This window comes from Squalius cephalus (assembly GCF_949319135.1).
Source record: "Squalius cephalus genome assembly, chromosome: 4".
Lineage (NCBI taxonomy): Eukaryota > Metazoa > Chordata > Actinopteri > Cypriniformes > Leuciscidae > Squalius > Squalius cephalus.
In genome coordinates, this window is record NC_137125.1 from 27,186,529 (window position 1) to 27,214,407 (window position 27,879).

Below are 27,879 nucleotides of genomic sequence, written 5' to 3' on the forward strand. Positions count from 1 at the left end.
ATGGATTTTATTTATTTCATGAGCAGAACGGGCTGATCTTCGGTTGACCAATCAGCGGAAAGGGGCGTTTCATGTACATGTGGAAATCGAATTTTCAAGCCGTTTATCCATTTCTACCCCTGAACCTAAAAACATAAAATCAAGCTGTTTTCTCCCTCCGTTTTTTTAAAAGAAAAGAGAAAGATACAATTTTTTTAATAAATGTGCCAATTTTTGATTTTTATATTTTCAATATTACATAGAAAAAAAAACTAATTAATGCAACATACACGGACCGAAATGGTTCCTTTTTCTAAACCTTTTGTCACACTGAAGTACACTGCAATGTATTTACAGGATGAGTTTGCAAATGACGCTTCAGGTCTTTTTGATATGTGAAACTCTTTTTACACTGAAGACACTTGAAAGGCTTCTCCCCAGTGTGAACTCTTATGTGCCTCTCAAGGCTTAATTTAACTGTGAAACTCTTTCCACACTGACGGCAGGTGAAAGGCTTTTCTCCAGTGTGAATTCTCACGTGAGTTTTCAGGCTTGTTTGGTTTGAGCAAGTCTTTCCACAATAATGGCACATGAAAGGTTTCTCTCCAGTGTGAGTTAATACATGATTCTTAAGGTGATTGCTGTCTGTGAAACTCATTCCACACTGATGACATATAAAACAGTTATCTCTTGAATGAATCCTCCTGTGGTTATTAAGGGTTACTTTATGTCTGAAACTCTTTCCACACTGATCACATGTGTATGGCTTCTCTCCAGTGTGAAGGTTCATGTGACATCTTAAGTTCAGTTCTGCTGTGAAGCCCTTTCCGCACTGGTGGCAGGTGTAAGGCTTCACTCCAGTGTGAATTCTCATGTGCCTGTTAAAGCTTCCCTTTTGAGTGAAACTCTTTCCACACTGAAGGCAGGTAAATGGCTTCTCACCGGTGTGAATGTTCATGTGGATTTTAAGGTTTGCTTTTTTAGTAAAACTCTGTCCACACTCCTGGCAGTTGAAGTAACTTATAGTTTCTGTCTTAAAAGCTCTTTTTTGTGAGGATGAATTTTCAGTCTGTGAGCAACTAAATTTTTCTTCAGTGGTGAAATCATGATGTTTCTCATTCTGGTCTTTTTCCATTTCATCTAGTACTTCACTCTCCTCTTTCAGCAGCATCAGGTCTAAGGCGAAAAGAGACAATTACAAGTTTAATGCCACTAACAGACAATTAACACATTTAGTCATGTAAAGCATCAAAACCAACAACATGTACCCTACAACATTAGATCCTATACCCACAAAGCTAATAAAAGAGGCGTTACCTGTAATCTCAGAACCTATTGGAAATATTGTTTATTCTTTGCTTTGTTTATGACATGTCTCAAATAATTTCAAGCTGGCAGTTATCCAATCCGATATTATTTATAAAGCACAAAATAAAACAACATAGTTGACCACAGTGCTGTACAATGTAATAAAATAAAATGAATCACAGAAATTAATAACCACAAATGTAAAACATCAAAACACACCATTCAAGGACATCTCAGACGAGTAGCTATAGTGACAATACCACAACGCTCATACCTGATCAAAAGCTAATGTAAAAAAATTAGGACCCTGACTGAAGATTTTCTAGTCGACTAGCAGTCGTTCATTCAAGTCATTACTCAACTAATCGCATGTTTATATTTGCTTAATTACTTAATAGCCTACTGAGGAGAATCCTAAACCATAATGAGCGTTTAATACAGGCGTCATATTATAGAGTCTATATTCCGAGCTCAAGCGCACTCATAAAGTTTGACGGCTAAGCATCAGCAACAATAGCAAGGACACATTTTAATTATTTATTAATAAACTAGTGTTTTCTGTCTCTGTGTCGCTGCAAAGATGAAGTTGATGATGCTGATTCGCCATCTCCACAGTGGACTATACTTTATCTTCCACACTCCTATTGATACTATTATACAATACTATTGATCAGCATTACCAAACGTGGACGTTTTCCACTAGAAACAAACATTGATGTATTATTTTAATTTAATACTGTGAAGCTGCTTTGATACAATCTGTATTGTGAAAAGCGCTATATAAATAAACTTGACTTGACTTGACTCCGCACAAACACGGATATGTGCCTAATATTAGCGCACATTTATAGGTTAACGTTAGAGTGAGTGACCATGTAAAGTTGCTACTTGCATGTTTGCAAGCCATAGGCTTGAGGTCGACACACTGTAATTACCACAAAAAAACGCCATTCTCTCCGTGACTGCCACAAGTTTTTTTTTTTCCTGCGACTAACTGACTAATAAAATTTTGGTTGACGAAAAAATATATGTTTTTAAATGTTTCTTAAATTCATTCAACGATGATGATTGTCTCATGTACTCTGATAAACTGTTTCTTATATTATGTTCCTATTATTTTATGCACCTCTGGACTTTAGTTTCGATTGAGGAACGTGTAGGAGATTTTGCGTATTAGATCGTAAAATTTTCTCTTTGACTCATGACAATGAACATGAATAAGATCAGCAATGTATGGAGGGGCTGTACCATGCAAAGATTTAAAAACAAAGATTAGAGTCTTAAAATTAATTATATAAGGAACTGATAACCAATGCGATGATCTCAAGACAGGGTACCAAGGACCTGGCCAGTAGTATTGCGGCTGCATTTTGCAAACGCGCAGTTCATGCAAATGTCAACACCTTGCCATGAAAAAATAAAGTTTTTACCAAAAGAATGAAACCCTATTTATGTTTTGCATTTAGGTCTGTATTTTACTGAATTAATGTGCTTTAATATAAATTTCATCTAACTATATTTCATGGTTTCAAAAGAGAGATCAAAGGCCACCCATCTTTTTATTTGTCAACAGTAAACATTTTGTAGAAAAATAGAGACCTGCCTGAAAAATAAATACTCACTTCATCTAAACATCAATGATTTTTGGATTTATAAGGGCAAGATTTATGAAGTCACAACGCTTTAGTCCTCTGTCACGTCCGTAATGTTTTAAAGATTACGTTTATAGCATTATTATTAATGCAGTTAACTTGAAACTTTCTCGAAATACCTTCTTGAAATATTACTAGATTTATCTTTGTAAAACATTTTATATGCGTTTCCATAGTCGGATAAATTCCGCTTTCAGAACTGTTACGTCCGTAACACAGATTTTTCTTCTGAAAAAAGAAAGTTATGTTCTGTGATGAGCCAACCCTTTTCCACTCGGTAGACACAGTTGCATTGTAATTCACAGAAAAGTCTACAAAATATGTTGTCTCCTAAAACCTTGTCTTTTTTTGTCACTTCCGTAACGCATGTATTTCCCACATCTAAAACATAAAACACATTTATAGACTGATATTTTTCATTTTTATCGTATCCAAGCGGTGCTTAAAAACATAAGAAATCAAATACTGAAAGTTTGCCAAAGATTACAACTTTTTTTTAGCCCAAAAATCTAAATGAAACATCTGAAGAGGAGGAAGACCCAACCATGTTGCGGCCGCCCACTAAGCAAGCTGCGCCCGCACCTGTCACCGGAGATGAGTTGCCCTGTCTCTGATACCCAGCCCCCGCCCCACGATTCGGTGGTAAGCGAAATCATGCTTTCCGATGACCCAGTGCTTTGGCCTGAGAAAATAACTGACCAGCAAAGATGCAGCTTTGTCAAAAGGGGACCAGTTCAAATAAAGGATTTCGATTTTCCTAAAAATAGTAACAAAATTCCTTATTTTTATTGTTATTACAAAAAAAATTAAAAACAGGAAAGCTGAAAGGACTACATTTTTTGAATGTGCAAGACAGTGGACAAAATGCAGACTCTTGCTCAAGGTAAAACCAAGACCTTCAATTTCTTATAAAAGGATTCTGAATGGATTCTGAATCATTTGTCCAAGACAATGGACACACATTTTGTATGTCTTATACCAAACTGTAGAAAATTTTGTGTGCTGTTCAAAGTAAAATAAATATGTTTTTTATATGTCTCACTTACTTCTATATACTCAATATTACTGTTGTGCAATTAAACACCCCTGCCAGTACCGGAATACCGATGGAAAACACACCTTCACCCCCCGGGGGAAAAACATGAAGGCCCTTCCCAGTCTTTGGCCTCTTAAAGGAGCCTCACCATTGCAATCTGGTTAAGTCGTGACATAACCACTCTCCGATAATAGTGTTTTCGGGTCCTCTCTACCTACCTACTGCTTTCACTCGTGTTTTTACCATGCCGCAGTGCTGTGTCCTTAAATCTTAAACGAATGAAGAAACGTAACCAAAGCGAAACCGGCCCTTTGAGAAAAAGGCTTATGTAGTCTATGGGTTTTATATGTTGTTTGTTGCTATAAACCCAAATCTCGCATCATGTTTCAGTTGTCAGGTCGTGTTCTGTCCCGCCTAGTTAAGATGAAACTAGCTACCTAAGGCTAACTAGTTAACGTTAGCTTTGGCAACAATCTATAGACAAGCCGAAGATGTGAGTAGGTTTCGTAGCAAGAAAAATGTTCCCTGAACATCCCGTCTTTCCTTGTCAATGGACAGTTTACACAGGAGGAAGTGAACAATAACAGATTAATCTCAAGAGCTAGGATACATGTGGAGCGTTCAATTCAGCGACTGAAATTGTTTCGCATTCCATACCAGTTGGAAAGTATAATATAAAAAATATAAACAAGATACTTAAAGTGCATGTGTGTGTGTCTTATCCAATTTCACGGAGAATGGGTGTTTGCAAATTTGTGAGTTAACTGTGTTGTACATACATGAATTTCTGCATATTTGCTTGCAGAAATCGAATTTAAAAAGTCACAAAACAGGTTACAGGGTGTAATACATATGTCTGTATATATTAGGGGTGGAACGGATTGCAGTTAATCCGTACAGATAAGGCCCCGCGGTTCGGCACGCATGTGATTCGCGGATTAACTGCTAAACTTTACCTACATAGAGTGAAAGTTTATAATTTGGACGTGTTTTGTCTTGCCAATTTACGTATTCAAACAACAACGGAACTCGCACGTTATCTGTGTGCGCACAGAAAGAGAAACGTTATGTATGTATGTATGTATATAATTTTTTTTTTGTGCTGATCCGAAAAAATTATCCGATCCGTGGCTCAAAACCCGTAAATGATCTGAACCGTGAATTTGGTGATCCGTTCCACTACTAGCAAATATATATTGTACAATTAATTTAAGTTTTACATTTAGATTCAAGTTATATTATAATATTTTATTATTTTGTACTTTATAATTTTATACTTTATAATTATTCTATGTGTTCCAAGCTTTGGCAATATTGTAATATGTACAGTCATGCCAATAAAGCAATTTTGAATTGAATTGAAAAATTATATATATATATATATATATATATATATATATATATATATATATATATATATATATATATAAATAACTATATAGTTTTTTTGTTACCATATTCTAATACACATTTAATTATCTGTTATAAGTTCTGTGTGAGTAGCATGAAAGGCCTACAAACTTGTATAATAAGTAAAATTGCCTTGATTGTGTGAAATGCCAAATACTCATTTATTATAACTCAGCTTATTTAAAGGACAACAGTACAGCTTATGAATGCAGGGTACTATGAGCATTTACAGTAAAAAAAAAATGTTTTGGACAAAACGTTTTGATCAGTGAACCCTTACAGACTAAAGAAATATAAATAATCAAGGTAAACAAGAATACAACGGGGAGACTTCAAGTTCAATTAGCTGCAACAGAGAAAATTAACACTGACCGACATATCAACTTGTCAGTACATACATAAACACTATTTTGAATTTAAAAAGTTTTACAGTTCTTACAACTGTGAGAGAATGTATGGTAGGAAACAATCTTTATAAAATATTTCCCGAGTGTCAATATTAACAGCCCATGGTAGGGTCTTTGAGCACTGACAGAAGGACAAGGTCAAGAGGAGGTGACAGCTGTTAGCTCCGGTAAGGTGTAGGTTTCCCTGGATCTGATGCCAGTAGTTTCGAGTTTGTCAGCTAGGACAAAACCTGGGCTGGTCACCAGCCCATCAAATGTCTTGATTGGGAGAGTCTAGAATTAAAGTTAGGCACAAGTTGTGAAGTACATAATTAGCCACATAGTGTATACAAAATACATTTGAAATGAAAGCAATGGTTTACATACATACATATGTGTAGTTAACCACATTTTTCATGAGCCAAAATTATGTAATGTTAGTTTTTAACTATATTACACAGTTTGAAACCCCTGGTTCAAATTTTGAGAAATTATTAAATATAACATTTTACAAAATTATTAAGGGTTGGATGACAAAACCCTAGCTAAATTGTCATTGGTTTACTGTAGAGTAATTGTGATGTTTCTGCTCATTTTAAGGGTACATGAAATAGGGCTGCACGATTAATCGCAATTTACATGTAATCGCACTTAAATCGAGATGGCTTATCGTGATTTTAAAATCGCAAAGGCTGCAATTATTTTTTATGCACAGCTTGTCATTGATGTACGGCTCTGTAAACGCTGCTCCATCTGAAAGCACTGTGAGTTTGAGTCACTTATAACGTGCATTTGAAAAAACAACACGCATCAAACATCTTTCCAAAACATGAGAAGCATTTATGAACCTCTTTTTAATAATATGCAACATTTAATAACATGCATTTACTCCAAACTAACTTCATAACGACAGTTGAGCATCCTTCTGTGAGATGATGTGCCTTCTTACACAGAATAAGGCAGTCGTGTATTTATAAGTCATGTTTAATCAAAGCGTTTCAATCTTCTGTTTATTCAGCTACAGCGATAGGGATTTCCTGGAATGATGCGCATCATTGTACTTCTGCAGCGGGGCATATTTATCTTGTTTGCATGAGAGTGCCCTCTGGCGTTCAAATGGGGCAGTATTTACCACCAATCAGCCGCACTCCACTGACAAGCTGCGCACAAAAATAATCGCAGCCTTTGCCATATCGCATGCGGTTTTATTGCGATTAATCGTGCAGCCCTAACATGAAAGTACAAAAGTTAAAAAATCTTACCTGGACTCAAAATCCACCCCATCCCAGTAAAACGCCCAAGTTGCAACAAGGATGCATGAGCCCATTCTTTGTCCTCCTGGGTGACAGGTCTTTTGATGCCAGCTGAAATAATAGTATAAAACTGGTTATAAAAATTAGTAATAGTATTTAAGATCATTTCAAGTGATGGTAATATCTCAATTTACCAGCCTTTTATTATGATCATTCATTTATGGCACACAATCAAAGCTTTTAAAAAAATCAGTGTACACCTCAGCCTCACTTTAAACATGGTTATAAAGCTTACGATCATGATTTTTCACCTGCACTACATCACACTGTGAGTGTGTTAGAATAATTTTATAAATATGATTAATCTTATTAGCAATAGCTTTAAACCACATTACATTGCGTAGTTAAGAAAATAATTAAAACCACGCAACATCAACAAACTTATTACAAACCTCGTGTTGTGGATGGTGTCATCTCAGAAACTCTCTTGACTGCAATTTGGTCCCCCTTTGGAGTGTTGGTCTTCTTCCACACTAGAGGTGGGACAAAGCAAAAAAAAAATCGATATGCCGATTTATCGCGATATTTCCGGCCGCGAGACGTTAACGACACTGGCACCAAGTATCGTTATTTTTTTAGGCATACAAAAGATCCAAATTCATATACCCACACTGTGGAGTTTTCCCACTTTGGCTTACCGCAGCAGCAATACACCCAGGCTTCTTGTGGTGGCGCTTCCCATATTGCAGATGGTCAGATGAATGGAAATTGTAATTCACAACGAAGAAGAAATACAAGCATAATGGTGGACCGACAACAAATCAAAGATACACCGGCGTCTTTTAAATCAAAAGTTTGGGCCAAGCGGCAACCTCCCTTTAATTAAGTGAATTAAACGGCAATTCATCAACTGGCCGCTTGAGGCTGGCTGCAAAAGTGAGTCAAATCTGCATCTCCCCCATGTTGAAATGCCCAACTTTACAGCATAAAAAAAACATGTTTACAGCCTGGAGCAAAAAGTGGCTTTGGTCTATACAGCTAATTTTGCCCTGCATGACAACTGCGAGGGGGTGAATTGTTTTAGAACTCATCCGTTTAAATTATATTAAGCCTTAAATTTCTGCATAATTAAGGGTGTGTCCACTTTTGAGTGACAGGTGAATTCCTGCTGCTGTGGTCATTAGTCATCATTAGCCGTTTGGCCGCTGTCTGTTAGCCGTCACGTTACCTCAGCTAATTGACTGTAAAAATAAATAAATTCCAGCCACTAATCACAATGGCATCTCTGCCGTGTTTGTGATTTTTTCACAATTATAATGTCTTGCTGTAGGGTTAATTGTATTAACAGACCGTCCAAGAAGCTTGGACTCCATTTTTTCCATGAGTGAAATTCTAATATAATTTAATTTATTCATTATTTATAATTGAATTTAAAACTTTATTACACTCCAGAATCCAACAGACTGTGATTAGCTGTAGGCTGAAACCATAGACTGTATAAAACGTCTGAAACGTTTTCATATAATGTTACGCCTGCATTTCATAAATAGCGCAACATTTACTAACACTGACTATATTGGAAGTATTTTTTGACATGTCCTCAAAGATATGTGTAGGAAATAAGCCTGTAATTACTCAATAGACAGTACAACGAAACAGAATGAGGACTGTGATGTCCGCCACAAATTTTTAAAGGGCACCTATTATGCAAAATTCACTTTTACATGGTGTTTGAACATAAATGTGTGTTGGCAGTGTGTGAGCAAAACCACCCTAGAATGATAAAAATCCACCCAGTAGTTTTTTTACTATCTCAATAAATCATAAGCACTGTCTCAGAACGCCCTGTTCTAGATTTTCCTCATTGTGACGTAGAAATGAGCTAAGCCCCACCGACGTGATTTGATTGACATCTGGTTTTGGCATAGACCCCGCCCTCGGTGATCTGCATCCTCCATCAACGACAGCCGGTAATGTCTCCTAAGAAGTGTAGGTGTTCTGTTGTGGGATGTAAGAATGGACATACTAGTCTTCACTGACATCAGAGCCACTGAAAACGCAGCGGATGGATTTTATTTATGAAGAAAAGGCACCACTTAAACTTCCTAAATACGAGATTCATTTTCTGACTGACTGTTTAGTGTTTAGTGAACGAGGGTCAAAGTTAATCCTAGAGTGTGGATCGTTGCCTACAGTTCGCGATCCAACGTCACCTCCAGAAAAAGTAAGTGTATTTTATGATTTTTGAGCAAATAGTCATTTCAATCGATGTCAGCAAGTTCAACAACAAATGCGTCTAAAGCTATTTATTGTCGTCGTCATAGGATGTCTCAACAAACAACGTCAGACAGTTTTATGTCACGTAGGCATTTTTTGCAGCATTTACAAATGTAAATAAATTAAGGTCTGCTCTATCTCCATAGACAGTAGGCTATATAAACGTCTATCTCCCTCCCCTTAAGAAATAAATAAAAAATTCGTTTGTACTTCACAGTAGTGTGTGTGTGTGTAGTTTAAAAAAATTGCGCGAACGTTATCACAGTTCGTGTGTGTGTGTGTGTGTGTGTGTGTGTGTGTGTGTGTGTGTTGCACATCCATAATGGCAAAAGGGATGCGATTAAAACTTTGTAAGTACAGAAATGTATCAAATAACCATTCCGATACGTTTAGTCCATTCTCATTCGTGTTTATTCTGTGCCGGACTCTCTTCATCATCTAGGTCCAGCAGCAGGGCGGGGATATGCAGCTCATTTACATTTAAAGTGGTACACACAAAACAGCTCTTTTTAAAACAGGCCCCAAAAATGACATTTTCAAATGGTTATAATAAATGAACTGTGGCGTATTTTGTGCTGAAACTTCACAAATGCATTCTGGGGACACCCAAGACCAATATTACATCTTCTAAAAAGGGGCATAATAGGTGCCCTTTAAGCTAAAATACATTTATTACAACCTTTTGAACACTGTAGTAATTTAAGTTCTATTGTTTGCATGTAAAGTAGTCTGTGAAGGATATAACTATCTATTTATTTGTGTAAAGTTTTCCTTTAGGTGATCTAGATCATCTCAGGCTGGACCAGTGGATGCTCAACAAGAAACAACAGAACGTTTCATACCTTACAAAGAGTCAAGCAACATATTGGTTGAAATTGGTGAAGTATTGACCAACATACATTCATTTACATTATATTACTAAATATTTGATTAGGTCACTGTTAAGGTGAAATTAGTGACACACCAGTTAAGTTTAGTGTTTTCACCGATGCAAAAACCCGAGTGAAGATTTTACCAATCAAGCAACTCGACCACTTTTTGCCAACCTTTACATTTCAGTGCATTTAGGGCTACACGATATTGAAGAAAAATGCGATATGTGATAACTCATTAAATAATGCGATATTTAGCCAAGAGCAGTGAGTTATTTTCTCTTTGTCTTTTGTTCATGACCCCAGTTATTGCAAGCTGTTGTGGTATGCATATCGCTATATATACATTTGCAATATTTCGATATATTGTGCAGCCCTACCTTTTATGCAAATACCATAAAATAAAAAAATTTAATAAAAAAATTCTCTCTATGAAATTCATGTTTGAAAAATTATTCTCCAAGCGAGACAGCGGAACACATAATGATTCCGTAGTGACAGTTATTGTGAACAGTTACATATTCTTTTAATAGCAATAATAATTTTAAAATGTAATCTGTACATTCATACTAGTGTTAGACCGAATAATGAAACAAACGCATTGTCACGTACTGCTCAGAGACACAAAGTAGGAGATCCAAATGCAGCTTTATTGGCTGGGGCAATCCAGTGGCATAATCCAAAGTACAGGCTAGGGTCATACACAGGCAGGTAGTCAAAACAAAGAAACAAACAAAACAAACAAAACAGGCAGGGACCAGAGGCAAGAGAGTAATCCAGGGACCAGAGGCAAGAGAGTAATCCAGGGAACAGGGCAAGATATCAAAAACCAAGAAACAAGAAAACCAGGGAAACGCTCAGAAATGCAGTGTAACACTTAACAAGACTTCGCGGTGAGTGAATGAATGAACAAGGTATATATAGACAGACTAACAGGATGAGACAGGTGAATGCAATCAGTGAATGAGGTACAGGTGAATGTGATCAGTGATAAGTGATGATGAGTCCGGGCAGTGAGTTATGGGAAATGTAGTTAGTGAGTGAATATGATAGTCTGATGTGGACTGCCCTCTGGTGGCTCACAAGGGCAGCTCCAGCTGGTGATCGTTACATAGCCCCCCCTTTAAGGAGCGGATTCCAGACGCTCCTAAAAGTGTCCAGGAGGGAGGTGGAGCGGAGGCGGACCCGGGGGCGGGACGGAGGGCCAGGCCCGTGCAGCGGAAGGGGACCTGAAGACTCCGGCAGGGCGGAAGGCCAGGGCGGAGCAGGCTGTGCAGGCGACCAGGGCGGAGCAGGCTGTGCAGGCGTCCAGGGCGGAGCAGGCTGTGCAGGCGTCCAGGGCGGAGCAGGCTGTGCAGGCGTCCAGGGCGGAGCAGGCTGTGCAGGCGTCCAGGGCGGAGCAGGCTCTGCAGGCGGAGCAGGCTGTGCAGGCGGCCAGGGCGGATCAGGCTGTGCAGGCGGCCAGGGCGGAGCAGGCTGTGCAGGCGGCCAGGGCGGAGCAGGCTGTGCAGGCGGCCAGGGCGGAGCAGGCTGTGCAGGCGGCCAGGGAGGGGACGACCCTTCAGGCGACCAGGGAGGAGACGACCCTTCAGGCGACCAGGGAGGAGACGACCCTTCAGGCGGCCAGGGCACAGGAACAGACACCGGCTCAGGAACAGGAACAGACACAGGGACAGGAACAGACACCGGCTCAAGGACAGGAACAGACACCGGCTGAGGAACAGGAACAGACACAGGAACAAACACCGGCTCAAGGACAGGAACAGACACCGGCTCAGGTACAGGAACAGACACCGGCTCAGGAACAGGAACAGACACCGGCTCAGCGGAGACCATCTTGTCCTGAAACACTGGCTCGGCGGTGGCCATCTTGTCCGAAGACACAGGCGTGGAGTCGGCCATCTTGTCCGAAGACACAGGCGTGGAGTCGGCCATCTTGTCCGAAGACACAGGCGTGGAGTCGGCCATCTTGTCCGAAGACACAGGCGTGGAGTCGGCCATCTTGTCCGAAGACACAGGCGTGGAGTCGGCCATCTTGTCCGAAGACACAGGCGTGGAGTCGGCCATCTTGTCCGTGGACACAGGCGTGGAGTTGGCCATCTTGTCCGAAGACACAGGCGTGGAGTCGGCCATCTTGTCCTGAGATACTGGTTCGGTGGCGGAGGTCATCGTGTCTGGAGACACAGGCGCAGAAAGAGGAAGAGGAACAGATTCAAGCTCAGTATCCGGATCAGTTTCAGGCTCAGGAACAGATTCAGTCTCGGCGGGACGAGACACTTGACGGGCGGACGTGACGTGAAGCTCAGTCTCTGGATCGGCAGAAGTGACGTGAAGCTCAGTCTCTGGATCGGCAGAAGTGACGTGAAGCTCAGTCTCTGGATCGGCAGAAGTGACGTAAAGCTCAGTCTCTGGATCGGCAGAAGTGACGTGAAGCTCAGTCTCTGGATCGGCAGAAGTGACGTGAAGCTCAGTCTCTGGATCGGCAGAAGTGACGTGAAGCTCAGTCTCTGGATCGGCAGAAGTGACGTGAAGCTCAGTCTCTGGATCGGCAAAAGTGACGTGAACAGTCTCTGGATCAGCAGAAGTGACGTGAAGCTCAGTCTCTGGATCGGCAGAAGTGATGTGAAGCTCAGTCTCTGGATCGGCAAAAGTGACGTGAACAGTCTCTGGATCGGCAGAAGTGACGTGAACAGTCTCTGGATCAGCAGAAGCGCACTCTGAGCTTGACGGGACCAGCGGCGGCGAGGGCTTTGAGCTGGGTAGGACCAGCGGCGAAGAGGGCTTTGAGCTGGACAGAACCAGCGGCGAAGAGGGCTCTGAGCTGGACAGAACCAGCGGCGAAGAGGGCTCTGAGCTGGTTAGGACCAGCGATGAAGAAGGCTTTGAGCTGGACAGAACCAGCGGCGAAGAGGGCTCTGAGCTGGACAGAACCAGCGGCGAAGAGGGCTCTGAGCTGGACGGAACCAGCGGCGAAGAGGGCTCTGAGCTGGGCGGGACCAGCGGCGAAGAGGGCTCTGAGCTGGGCGGGACCAGCAGTGAAGGCTCTGTGCTGGACGGGACCAGCAGTGAAGGCTCTGTGCTGGACGGAACCAGCGGTGAAGAGGGCTCTGTGCTGGACGGGACCAGCAGTGAAGGCTCTGTGCTGGACGGAAGCAGCGGTGAAGAGGGCTCTGTGCTGGACGGGACCAGCGGTGAAGAGGGCTCTGTGCTGGACGGGACCAGCGGTGAAGAGGGCTCTGTGCTGGACGGGACCAGCAGTGAAGAGGGCTCTGGGCTGGCGTGAAGTGCAGGCTTAGCTGGACTGGGGTGCCACGGAAGGAAGCTCTCCAGACATCTGGAGAGTGCCTCTCTCCAATCCAGACCAGAGAGATCGGGGAGCTCCCTCGGGTCGACCTCCTTAGCCCCCAGCCGGTAACATAACTTAATAGCCTCGTCACCCAGAGAGCAAGAGGCAGCGAGAGGAAAAAAAACCCAGGTGTACTGGAACAGATCGAGGCTATCCAGGGCTAAGGCCGCGATCTGTCCAGCGAACTCCCGGCTCATACTGGGAAGATCAGGTGAGATCCGTACTGCTGTATTACAGGAGGTCATAGCTGCTGGATCTGAAGTGTGGCGAAGTCTTCTGTCACGTACTGCTCAGAGACACAAAGTAGGAGATCCAAATGCAGCTTTATTGGCTGGGGCAATCCAGTGGCATAATCCAAAGTACAGGCTAGGGTCATACACAGGCAGGTAGTCAAAACAAAGAAACAAACAAAACAAACAAAACAGGCAGGGACCAGAGGCAAGAGAGTAATCCAGGGACCAGAGGCAAGAGAGTAATCCAGGGAACAGGGCAAGATATCAAAAACCAAGAAACAAGAAAACCAGGGAAACGCTCAGAAATGCAGTGTAACACTTAACAAGACTTCGCGGTGAGTGAATGAATGAACAAGGTATATATAGACAGACTAACAGGATGAGACAGGTGAATGCAATCAGTGAATGAGGTACAGGTGAATGTGATCAGTGATAAGTGATGATGAGTCCGGGCAGTGAGTTATGGGAAATGTAGTTAGTGAGTGAATATGATAGTCTGATGTGGACTGCCCTCTGGTGGCTCACAAGGGCAGCTCCAGCTGGTGATCGTTACACGCATACATCTCTGTTATGAATAACAGCCATTTACAGCCAATAACAGCCAATATGACCAATAATGTCATATTTTTTATGCTTCTTGTATTTTTTATTAGGTAAGGACATGCCTGAAGGACACCGCTGCGCCTACCATTTCCTCTTTCTCCAAAGGCAAAGAACAACAGCCAAAAAGAAGACACTTGGTAAGTATTGATGAGGTGGTAAGTGGCATCCCTATTTCAGCTGTAAATAGTAATGAGGAGGTTGCATATGTAGACAATAGGAGTGCCAACAGCCATGCTGTCAATCAGAGCAATGTCATGATGATGGAAGACACATCTGAACAGGCCTTTGTTGCTCAAGATGTCGTGCATGATGACATTGCTCTGACAGCGAATGTGTGTGAGGATTTTGGTTTGGGTAGCGTTCAACACACAAATCGGAGTGGAAAACAATCACACTTTGGTTCTTCGAGTGATCACTGCTACTATATTCCAGAGTCTCCGAAAACAATTAAAAGGAAAGCTTATGAGGTAAAGGACAAGCTATGTGTAGCTCGCAAAAAGCTGAGGTTGAAAAGGCAACAGACAAGGAGACTAAAGGCAAGAGTTTATTCCTTGAAAGGTGTAATCAAAGTGCTTCAGAAGAAACTTATAATTTCAAGTGAATGTGCCTCTTTTCTTGAAAGTCTGGATGATGTTCCCCGGGAGATATTTCAGAGAATCCAAAAGAAGAAAAAGTCAGTGTTTTCCGAAAACATGAAGCAATTCGCAACTACACTGCACTTCTACTCTCCAAAGGCCTATGACTATGTGAGAGAGAAGTTTCTCTTGGCTTTGCCTCATCCTCAGACCATACGGAAATGGTACAGTAGCATCTCTGCAGATCCTGGATTTACTGTTGCTTCATTCACAGCTTTAAAAAGTCATGTTGCTGAGCACAAGAAAGTTGGTAAAGACAGTTTGCTCATTGATGATGGATGAAATGTACATTCATAAGCAAACTGAGTTTGGTGGGGACCAAATTCATGTCTATGTTGACATCGGCAGTGGGGAGATAGAAAATGTTGTGGCAACACAAGCACTGGTCCTCATGGTTGTTGCAATCAATGAGTCTTGGAAGATTCCCATTGCTTACTTTCTTATCAACAGCATGGCAGGAACAGAGAGAGCAAGCATCATCCGAGAGAGCCTTGTTAGGCTTCATGCAATCGGAGTTAGGGTTGTTTCCTTGACGCGTGATGGACCCTCCCAAAACATAGCAATGATCAGGGAGCTTGGTGCTAACTTGTGCTTCATGGACATGAGACCTTACTTTCTCCATCCTGAGGATCACACACAAAAAGTCCATGTGCTCTTGGATCCATGTCATATGCTCAAGTTTCATCGGAATGTGTTCTCAAAAGTTTTATCCACACACATCCATATGAACACTACTGATTAAAACACCCTATATCTGAAGTTGCAGGTCAGCTGTTTTTCTTTAATTAACTCAGTGTTCGTGGCAACTCACTTTTGATAAACATTAAAACAATAATCAAAACATTATTCTAAATTTACTTCATACAGCAATGAAATGAAAAATCAATGTATGCCATAAAAACTGCTCAAACAACGGTGAAAGACTGAATCTATTTAATTTAATGCTTCAGTCAGGATGATATCGCTGCAGAGTCCATGGGATGGTGGTGGTGGTGGTATGGTATGGGATGGGATGGGGGGGGGGGATAAAGGGTGGGAATGTAGGCATGAGGAAGAGCAGAGGTGGTAACAGTGTTATGGCTACAGGTGTTATGGCTGACGTTCTCGTCAGGGCCGTAAAACACTGAGAAGTGACATTGTATGGGTATGGGAGAAACCCACCCAAATTAGCTTCGGTTAAACAGGCGTACAATAATTTTACTAAATGTGTAAGCTAGATTTATGCTTATTTTTTCACATCTTCATGGACACAACAATGATTTCCCTCGTGTTGTAATATTTTTCCTTGTAATTATGTATGGTTTGCAAAAATGGCAACTGCTGCGTCTGTGTAGAGTAGAGAAGCAAAGCGTGTGTGCGTTGTGCACACACTACATTATGGCCAAGCATGCGCCCTTAAAATAGCATCTGAACGCACCACTGACTTTAGACTAGGTTTTTCCTGGTCAGTGGCGGAATTTGTTTTCTGAAACTGCAAAATAACATCAGGGAACGTTTGCGCCGGAACACGCCTCCTCTTTTCGTTGAACCGCCCCCGGGAGCGCAAGTTGATTCCCTAATTTACCGACGTGCGTCTGTGGAGGGAAAAGTCCGCTGTGCGTCGGGTGCAAAATAGGAATGATACATGCATCGATGTACAAAGTCAATTGTGCTGGGTGCAAGATAGGGCCCTTAGGCTTATTGCAAATGAGTCGAGTCAAGTCAAGTCACCTTCATTTATATAGCGCTTTTAACAATTTAGATTGTTCCAAAGCAGCTTTACAGTGATAATAGGAAATTGAAGTAACAGAGATTGTTTTGGCTTTATAGCAGCTCTAGAATAAAGTTATTGTCCAGCTAAAGTTAAGTTTTGATTGATTCACTTTCGTCGCAAAGATCATTAGTTATTAACTTAGGGGCTGCTAACACGACACCGTTCTAACAGAAAACCCTTAAGTTCTCTCTGCGAAAACTTTAAAAACGTGAACCTGTGAGAACGCTGATGGCATGCACATAAGTATTACGCGTTTAGATTATAGGAATGTTTATAGGAGTGTGAACCTATTTCGATTAATATTTCAAGTTTACTTGTTACTGATACATGGCTCACTGATCGATTGCTCCTGTCTGCCTCGCTGCCTGCTGTGAGTGTGTTTGCTTCGGTGCTGTAAGCTCCGTTTTAGCCTCGTATTTCCTTGTTTTGAACCATCATTTACTACAATTTCTAGTTGTTTATACTACTACTAAATACAGCTTACCCAACATCTCAGATTAACCTGACATCACTAGCTTCCGTTACTAATAGCACAACACGCTAGTAATTCGCTAGCCTGTTAACTGGCCACCCGTGCGCTCAGCTATTTTTATTTATTTATTTTTCTCTCGCGCCTTTGAGTTCATAAAAGCTCAGGTGAGTAAGAATCACTCAACAAACACGGTGAGTAATGTCTTGTCCTGTTATTGTCACCTGCACTTCATGTCACATGTTTAGCATAGCCTTCTCTGTTGGCAATATAGGATTTATATGTGATAAATGCAAGGAGACAGTTAGGCTGACAGAGAAGATTTCAGAACTAGAAACACGCATCCAAAATTTAATTGAGGATAGTAAGAGTGCTAGAGCTTCAGATACTATTTTGGATGCGCCTAGCATAGTGAACTCTTTACATGGTGCGGTTCCAGCTGAATTAGTGCCTGCGCAGCCGGGCAAATGGGTGACAGTGAGGGAACGCTCTAGTCGCGGATCAAAAAACCACTCTTCCGTTCCGATTACCATAACAAATCGATTTGCCCCGCTCAGTGAAACACCCACTGAGATTGATTGTGCCCTAGTTATTGGCGATTCTATTACACGGAACGTGAAAATAGAGACACCAACCACCATAGTCACATGTTTGCCGGGAGCCAGAGCGCCTGACATCAAAGCAAATTTAAAAGTGCTGGCTAATGCTAATCGTAAATTCTCTAAGATCATTATTCACGTCGGCACTAATGATGTTCGACTCCGCCAGTCGGAGATCACCAAAATTAATATTAAAGAGGTGTGTGAACTCGCAAGTACGATGTCAAGCACTGTAATTTGCTCTGGCCCCCTTCCTGTTCGCAGGAGTGATGAGATAGTTAGTAGATTGTGTTCGCTTAACGGTTGGCTGTCTAAGTGGTGTCCGCAACATAATATAGAATTTATAGACAATTGGAAAAGTTTTTGGGGCAAACCTGACCTGTTGAAAAGAGATGGTATTCATCCCTCCTGGGATGGTGCTGCTCTTCTCTCTAGTAATATGGCACATAGTCTTAGAGCTCAAACATGACAATCTGGGGCTCAGGTCAGGAAGCAGACAGACTGGCTTAACCAACCGTCTGCTAGCGGCCTCACGTCACCCAGGTCAGATAAATCCCATCACATAGAGACTCTTTCACCTAGCTATCATCATATAGAGCAGGGGTGGGGAACCTTTTTCCTATCAAGGGCCATTTACAATTTTTAACATTCTTTAAGGGCCATTGTAATGAGCAGGGGCGTTTCTAGGTTTTAAAAACATCATGGGCTGAGCCCGAAACATCAAGGGCTGGGGGTGGGTAACAAGATAACATGATTCGATACAGAGAATAATGTATATTTTAGGCCTATATGCAGGGGAGCAGACTGGTTAAAAAATCCAGTCCTGGCACTGTTGCCACACCAGCCCATATTACCACACAGACACACACATTCAAATGTGATGTAGTTAGGGGGGTTCGGGGGCATGCTCCCCCGAGAAAATTTTGATTTCTTGGACCTACATATGTACATTTTAAGGTGTTTGAAGGCCAAATTTTTTTGATAACAATAGCTTTAAAAGCATGTCAGTGGGCAGTAGCATAAATTATTTGTCAAGATAACAGATTCTTAAACATGAGAATGAGAATAAATGTTGAAATGAAGGATCCACACTACAAAATGGAAATGCAAAATGTTTCTGCTTATTGTTGACAATACACAATCACATATTCCAAACAGGAATGGCCTTAAATGAGAAATCTTTCAAGGATTATTTTGCATAGATGTAAACTTTTTAGCATTAAATATTGGTTTCAGCAACTTTTTTCTTTTTTGAGTTAATCAATGTTTTTGGCACTATTAAATCAGTTCAATTAAATTTCAATTTTCCGCCTCTGGTAATGAGGTTCAGTGTTTGGAAGGAAGAAGACAGGGTCGGCGTGACTGGGTCTGGGACTCGTACGTTTTATTGGAAACTCAAAACTATAAACAAAACAAAAGGTGCGCAGGCAGCGCATTCACCATAGCGGCCTCGTTACAGCACAAAAACAGTCACACAATAATACTTTCCACAGCTTGGGCTCAACTCTTTCCACTAAATCAGCACAGACTCATTCCTCTTTTAATCAGCCACTCATTCCACTTTTAGTCGGCCACACATTGTACTTGCTGTCGGCCACTTATTCCACTTTAATACGCAAATGACAAAACGAATGTAAATGCAGCAGCCCCTCGTGGACGACTACCACACGCACACACACACACACACACAAAGTAAAGTCCATGCCTGGTCCTCCGCTGTCTTCGTTCCGATCCTTTTATGCGCCCCGAAGCTGATAATCAGTGAGAAACTTGAAACCGGTGCAGCGCGCGCGCCCCCGCGGCTCATCCGTGACCGTGAGAAACTTGAAACCAGTGTGGCGCGCATAACACTCGCGCTACTGGCCTCGCCCTGCTCTCACGGCTCGTGGACTCGTGCTGCTTGCCACTTTGCATATTTTGTGTTTTCTATCACAGGAAAAGTAATTGCTGAGATTTTTGTTTCTGACGTTTTTTTGTTTTTTTGGGGGGAGAAATTGACTCGCGGGCCGCATCAAACTGTTTTGCGGGCCGGTTACGGACGTACGGAAAAGTAATTGCTGAGATTTTTGTTTCTGACGTTTTTTTTTTTGGGGGGGGGGGAGAAATTGACTCGCGGGCCGCATCAAACTGTTTTGCGGGCCGGTTACGGACGTACGGAAAAGTAATTGCTGAGATTTTTGTTTCTGACGTTTTTTTTTTTGGGGGGGGGGAGAAATTGACTCGTGGGCCGCATCAAACTGTTTTGCGGGCCGGACGTTCCCCACCCCTGATATAGAGACTGTGTCTGTTCCCCGAATTTGGAAAATCTAAAAAACGTTTAAACCCATCTAAGGTTAAAAATTTAATTGATGTTCAACAAATAAAAAACAGCTATAAGACAGATGAGCAAATGCTAAAGCTTGGGTTGCTGAATATTCGATCGCTTACTTCAAAAGCACTCGTTGTTAACGATATGATTTCAGATAATAACCTAGATGTGCTGTGTTTGACAGAAACCTGGCTAAAACCAAACGATTACATTACTTTAAATGAGTCCACCCCGCAAGATTACTGTTATAAACATGAGCCTCGTCTTAAACGCAAAGGGGGTGGTGTTGCTGTAATCTATAGTAATATTTTCAAAACCACTAAGAAATCAAGTTTTAAATATAATTCTTTTGAAGTGTTAGTACTTAATGTAAAAATATATAGTATAAATGATAAATCACGTTTGAGATTTGTGCTGGCTACTGTATACAGCCCACCAGGGCACCATAAAGATTTTATCAAAGAATTTGCGGACTTTCTATCAGAATTAATATTGACTGCAGATAAAGTACTAATTGTTGGTGATTTTAATATATACATCGATAATGAAAAAGATGCATTGGGATTGGCATTTAAAGACATTGTAAACTCAATTGGAGTTAGACAACACGTGTCAGGACCTACTCATCGTTGTAATCATACTCTAGATCTAATATTATCACACGGAATAGATGTTGATGCCGTTGAAATTCTGCAGCAGAGCGATGACATCTCAGATCATTATCTAGTCTCGTGTAAACTTCATTTAGCCAAGGCTGCAAAGCCGACTCCGTGTTTCAAATATGTTAGACCTATCACTTCTGCCACTAAAGATTGCTTTATTAATAATCTTCCTGATCAGTTTCATCATCTTAGCATCCCGGATAGCTTAGAAGAACTTGATATTGCAACAGAAACTTTTAACTCTCTCTTTTCCAGCACTTTAGACACAGTTGCTCCGTTGCGCTTAAAGAAGATTAAAGAAAATAGTCCAACGCCGTGGTACAACGAGCACACTCAGGCCAGAAAAATGGAGCGCAACTGGAAGAAAACAAAACTAGAGGTATTTCGCATTTCATGGAAAGAGAGCTCGTTTGCTTACAGAGAGGCCTTAAAAGCTGCTAGATCTGCTTATTTTTCAACCCTATTAGAAGAAAATAAACATATTCCTAGGTATTTATTTGAAACGGTGGCTAAACTAACGAAAAAGAAAGCTTCAAGCACCGAAGTTTCCAAGCAACACAGCAGTAATGACTTCATGAACTTCTTCACTTATAAGTGCATTGTAGTCTCCCGGAGGAAAAATTTGATTCGTTCGTTGCTATAGAAGAGGAAGAATTTAAATCTACAACATGTATGTTAGACCCTATACCGACTAAGCTACTGAAAGAGATGCTTCCAGAGGTCATAGATCCTCTTCTTAATATCATTAATTCATCTTTGTCTCTAGGATACGTACCAAAAACCTTTAAGCTGGCTATGATTAAACCGCTTTTTAAAAAACCGCAACTTGATCCTACAGAATTAGTCAATTACAGGCCGATCTCGAATCTACCTTTTCTGTCAAAGATATTAGAAAAAGCAGTATCTTCACAACTGTGTTCCTTTCTTGAAAGAAATGATATCTGCGAGGATTTTCAGTCAGGATTTAGACCGTACCATAGTACTGAGACTGCTCTCGTTAGAGTCACAAATGATTTGCTCTTATCATCCGATCGTGGTTGTGTCTCTCTATTAGTGTTACTCGATCTTAGTGCTGCATTTGATACTATCGACCACAACATTCTTTTAAATAGACTCGAAAACTATGTTGGCATTAGTGGAATTGCACTAGCATGGTTTAAATCATACTTATCTGACCGTTATCAGTTTGTAGCAGTAAATGAAGAGATGTCTCATTGATCGCAAGTTCAGTATGGCGTACCACAAGGCTCAGTACTAGGACCGCTGCTGTTCACTCTGTACATGTTACCATTAGGAGATATCATTAGGAAACATGGCATTACCTTTCACTGTTATGCCGACGATACTCAGCTCTATATTTCTTCAAAACCTAATGAAACTTACCAATTCAGAAAATTAACGGAATGCATAGCGGATATAAAAAATTGGATGACTCGTAATTTGCTACTTCTAAATTCTAAAAAAACAGCGTTTCTAATTATTGGACAAAAAACTTCCTCACGTAATAACCTAGAATACTGTCTAACACTTGATGGCTGCTCTGTTAAGTCTTCGTCGTCGGTTAGGAACCTGGGTGTGCTCTTTGATACCAATCTTTCATTTGAAAGTCACGTGTCTAGTATCTGTAAAACTGCATTTTTCCATCTTAAAAATATATCTAAATTACGTCATATGCTCTCATTGACAAATGCGGAACAATTAGTTCATGCGTTCATGACCTCAAGGCTAGATTATTGTAATGCTCTACTGGGTGGTTGCCCTGCACGCTTAATAAACAAACTACAGCTAGTTCAAAACGCAGCAGCTCGAGTTCTTACCAGAACCAGGAAGTATGACTATATTAGCCCGGTTCTGTCAAAACTGCACTGGCTCCCTATTAAACATCGCATCAATTTTAAAATATTGCTGATCACGTACAAATCACTAAATGGTTTAGCTGCGCAGTACTTGAGCGAGCTCTTAACGCATTATAGTCCTTCACATCTATTGCGATCTCAAAATTCCGGCCAGTTGATAATACCTAGAATATCAAAATCGACTGCTGGCGGTAGATCCTTTTCCTATTTAGCACCAAAATTTTGGAACAGCCTTCCTACCATTGTCCGGGAAGCAGACACACTCTGTCAGTTCAAAGCTAGACTAAAAACACATCTCTTTGACCTAGCTTTCACATAATAGGCTACATTATAGACTTCTATAATTCAATATTAGGCTGCATAGATTAGGTCAGCTGGAAACGGGAACACTTCCCATAAATCCTGATGTACTCGTTACATCATAAGAAGAATGGCATCTACGCTAATTTTAGTGTCTTTGTTTATCCCGAGGTTTTAACGCAGCCTGCCGGATCCAGGCCGTATCCAGATCTGATGAAGGACCTTCGCCTGGACCCGATGACAACGCAGTGCTGAAGTGCAAACTAGTCTCTCCCTATGGAAAATCCCTTTACCACTCTACAGATAAAGCGTTGTCGGGAAACTCAATTCGCGTATCTACCCCGAATTAATAAAATAAAATAAAATTCTGTATCAAAAATTATAAGGAAACAACAGTACTTTGTTTAGGCTTGGTTTGTAGGGAATTACAAACCTGCGTACATATATTCAAACGCACATAACTATAGAACCAATTCTTAATGCGCATGTGAACGCCATCAGCGTTTCTCACAGGTTCGCGTTTAAAGTCTATGTAGAGAGAATTGTGTCGTCTTAGCGGCCCCTAATTTAATAACAAATGATTGTTGCGACGGAAGCGAATCAATCATAACTAACCTTAGCTGGAAAATAACTTTACTAAAGAACCGCTATAAAGCCAAAACAATCTCTGTTACCATAAATTATACGTTTATCTCTGTAAAGCTGCTTTGAAACAATCTACATTGTTAAAAGCGCTATATAAATGAAGATGACTTGACTTGACTTGACATTATCACTCCACCGAGTCATCACTATAATACCTTGCTCTCTTTTGTCCAAAATACTCAGCCCTAGCTTCTTCATCTGCGTTTATCCTGGCTCTGAACTGTCTCTGCCTCTCTTTATTAGACAGGAAGGACAGAATTGACCTTAAAACACCAGAAGCTATACTAAAGCTTTAATAAAATGTTGATATATTAATACATTTTATTACATTATTCATGATTTGACCATTAACATTACAAAATTCAATTCAATGATAAAGACCCATGTGACTCATTGAATCATATGAAATCAAGATGAATGACAGCAAAAATATGGCAAAAAAACATACAATTATGTAAATGTTAATTTTAATAATATAACTATAATAACTATGCCTAAAAGTTTACAAATGTTAATTAAAAACTAGATTGTTGTGCATATGTCATTCTGGATAACGGATGACATGTCCTGGCTAACAGAGGTTTTTTGTTATCCAAGAATGATATGTTATCCAGGAATGACAAAACAAATATTTTTTCTTTATAATCAGGCACTAACTTAACCACCTATGGAAATCTACAACTTAGCTATCCTCGCTTAAGGTAATCTTTTAGATCAAATAGATTGTTTTTTAATGTAAAAACATTGTAAATGTTTTATTAGTGTTATCCAAAAGGACATGATATTGCTACAAAGTGCACCAGTGACTGAAAAGGTCGAAATATCAACATTTTAAGAGACGCTTCCTGACCTTTGCACATGTTCTGGTGCTCCTTCAGGGTCTTCTTTTTGATACAATATTATGTCACATGACATACCAAAATGCATTATGGTATAAAATGGCCATTGATGTCTGTTATCTAGGACTGACATTAGAGAAATCACAATTTGGAGACAAAAGTCTTTCTGTCATAAAAATTTAAATAAGCTTAGTATTATCACTATATTTGTAGGTGTCGTTGAAAACATCAATGCAATTATGCTCAATTAGATTTTAAATGCATTTATTTATATTTTTTACATTTTTATATTCAGATTTTAAGCCGGGACAGTTACCCGGAAAGACATTTTAGGACTTTTGAGCTCAATAGTTCTTTAAAGATTAATTATTTATAATAAATGCTCACATGAATAGTTAAAGAGGGGGAATTTGAGTCACTTAATGAAGTACATTTAAAAAAAATAATAATATTATGAATACTTGGACACCAGAATTGACACGCCATATCATTGACCCATGTATTAAAGTAATTAGTCAAGAGACTATATCTGTGCTGAGGAGTGCACAGTCATTACTTTTAAAATATAGTAAATATGGCCTTAAAGACCCACTCCGATGAAAATCATGTTTTTCTAGGTGTTAACATGTTCTTGTGGCATTTTTCTGATGTTAGAGGACACATCTTGAGAAAAATAAGCTCAAAGTTGTATTTCTGAGTATTTCTGCATTCAAATGGCTGTGAATCAGTAGCAGACGCTAAAATGCTGGCTAAAATAGACTGGAGTTGTGACGTAGTAACTCCACTGGGCGGGGCCACAAGCTCATATTCCCCTCTGCCTCTACCGGGCAAAAACGCCAGTGCTGCATAATGTGGCAACTCTCTGTTAACTTAACTTCATCTGTGTTAAAGCGATGTAGATTATAATGTAATGTAATGTAATGCGTTTTACAGGGGCTTTTTTGAAGTTGTGTTTTGTGTTTAATTTTACTCAGCAGCAGGGTCAGATACACACACACAAGCCGTTGCATGTCATTGTGAACAGAGCTCCGATAGTGGCGCTGAAATTGGAACACATACTGTAACAAATAAGTCACTTTAGGGCCTGCTCACATATCGCGTCTTTTGCGCGCGCAAGTTCGTTATTTCAAATGTAGCCGCGCGGTATGCGCGCTCATAATGGAAGCGACGCGGTCGCGGTGCGACGCGCTCGTTTTTTCCAAGCGCGTCCGCGCCGCATCGAGATAAAAACATCTCAACTTTTCAGAATGCCGCAAGCGCACCGCAGGTCACGTGACAACAACCAAGCTTAGCAACGACAGACGCCTCCGAAGCGCAACCACCTCGAGCGCTTTGGAAAAAGGAGAACGCGGCGCGCCTAGCGTTTTCGACGCGTTTTTATGCGCGATATGTGAGCGCCGCCTTACACCGTCAAAACTAAAGTTTGGAGAACACAGACTGATCCCGTCAGTAATTACATCATTACATAATGAGAGAGGGCAGCCAGCCTCCTCCAGCCAAGCAACAGGCGACATTCGTGCATGTGAAATTCCACGCTCGTTCAAGTAGACTTGCACACGCCGGGTGGCGACGAGTTTTGCCTGTCGCAGTCGTTTGTCCCCTCGTGTGTCAAGCCCATCACTCGTGAGAGAGTCAGTCAGTTTTTCAGATAGAGCGGTGACAGTAGCATCTTAATATTCCCGAAATTCCGAGCAATCCACTGATACTAAATATGTCCTGATTGATCACTGTGGGAGGGATGAAATATCGATGCGAAGTCGAGCTGTTTTTTACCGCGACGTCTCGGAGTGAAATAATGATCGGTGATAACTTTGATTAACTTCGGATTCGGTTGGGGGTGTAAGCTAGCGGGAGAGCTAGCGTAAAGACAGAGCTCTCGGCAACGGGGAGACGAGGGGGAGGGTCGTCTCCGTGCCAACGGCTCCGCCCACAACCCAGAGGCGAATTGCTAATGAGCTACTGCCGCTCTGCTGAAGCGAAGTCCCAGAAAACGGCACAGGTTTTGTGATTTTGGCTAAAAATGGCATAATCATAATTTAAAGACCACTGAGAATGTTTAAAAATAGCTCAAAATATGATCGGAGTGGGACTTTAATGGTTTTCCGGCCAATCATCAACCGAACCACAGGCTCTACTCGTCAGCACAATGGTAACCCCAAAAACTCAGACATACCAGAAAACCTTTTAAATTAAAAAATATTAGAACATTAACAGATCATGCAGCTTTGAGAATAATTAAACCAACCTGTTTGTTCCTCAGTATCTTCATGTTTCATTCTGAATGTTTCTTCAATCTTCATGTCTTCACTCTCTTCTTTAATAAACAACATCTTAGTTTCTTCCTCAGTATCTTCTTGTTTCACTCTGAATGTTTCTTCAGTCTTCATGTCTTCACTCTCCTCTTTAATAAACACCATCTTAGTTTGTTCATCAGTATCTTCTTGTTTCATTCTTAATGTTTCTTCAATCTTCATTTCTTCACTCTCCTCTTTAAGAAATGGCATCTTCATAATCTCAGTCGCTGTGTCACTTTTTCTGTGTTTGGAGAATTTGTTAAGTTTAAGATGAGAATAATTAACAGGAAGAAACATACATAACTAAAACGAAAAATAAATCCACACTAAACCTCTGTGTCTCAATCAGCTCTAGTTCAGTAGTTCAGTGTTGAGTCAGTCAGAAGTGAGAGTTAATGGACTTAAATCACCTAATCAGCCAAAAACTTTCAAAACTAACACTACAAATTATTAAAATAACACAAATTATATTTCATATTTGATTTGTAGATCACTTAAAAGATTCCACTTTAAAGAAAACATTAGCAGTTGGTTTGTCTGTTGTCTTTGTGTTTTTGTGTGTGTGTGTGTGTGTGTGTGTGTTGCATTTACACTGTTTTGAACAGCATGTGTCGTCAGCGTGCGGCGATTCGAATCACTGAATTAATTTGTTAATCATTGATTCGAAGAAAATTTTAATTAATATTTTCCATTGACCGAATTCGTGTTTACAATAAACTCGTTCACGATATTGGGAGCGAAATGAGACGCACCTTTTCAATAACTCATGTAAGCTTTGTTGACAGAAATAGCGCTCATTAATGTTAAATAAAGCATTATAATTATTTATAATTATTATATTTCATTATAATTATAATAATTTAATGATGAATAATTCATATAGCAATGTTTAAAAACTTGAAATGTTTAAAAAGACAAACCTTTCTTCAGCTGAACCACAACAGATGCACGAGCGGGGACGCGGCCATATGACGTCACCAGACCACAACAAAATAAAAGCCCTGCTCACACGCAAGAACGACGAAAGTGCAAAATATAGTAAAATAGATGTCAGGAAAATTGAGTTGAATTCTTTGTGAAATATTAACTGCTATTGAAAAAGTGTGATTTTGTCTAAAAGGTAAAACTGTTTTGGGTAAAAAAACATTTATACCAGATATCCTT

At 40.5% G+C, this 27,879-nt stretch overlaps 1 protein-coding gene across 1 annotated transcript; it reads right to left on the minus strand.

Moving 5' to 3' along the window:
• On the minus strand, positions 1-27,695 carry LOC307157464 (uncharacterized protein). The gene is made up of 5 exons (XM_079869375.1): positions 27,636-27,695; positions 26,667-26,956; positions 7,477-7,557; positions 7,034-7,135; positions 1-1,155 (listed from the first exon to the last, which is right to left on the minus strand). The coding sequence occupies exons 2-5, from the start codon at positions 26,929-26,931 to the stop codon at positions 305-307; spliced, it is 1,299 nt and encodes a 432-aa protein (XP_079725501.1). The 5' UTR covers positions 26,932-26,956; positions 27,636-27,695; the 3' UTR covers positions 1-304.
• Between the last annotated feature and the right edge of the window lie 184 nt (positions 27,696-27,879).

Bases quoted from the DNA above. Each gene is read 5' to 3' on its own strand.
- LOC307157464 (XM_079869375.1), bottom strand. From the start codon at position 26,931: ATGAAGATGCCATTTCTTAAAGAGGAGAGTGAAGAAATGAAGATTGAA. The intron at 7,558-26,666 runs GTTGGTTTAATT...TCCCACCTCTAG, and splicing joins AGATACTGAGGAACAAACAG to TGTGGAAGAAGACCAACACT. The intron at 7,136-7,476 runs GTTTGTAATAAG...CTATTATTTCAG, and splicing joins GACACCATCCACAACACGAG to CTGGCATCAAAAGACCTGTC.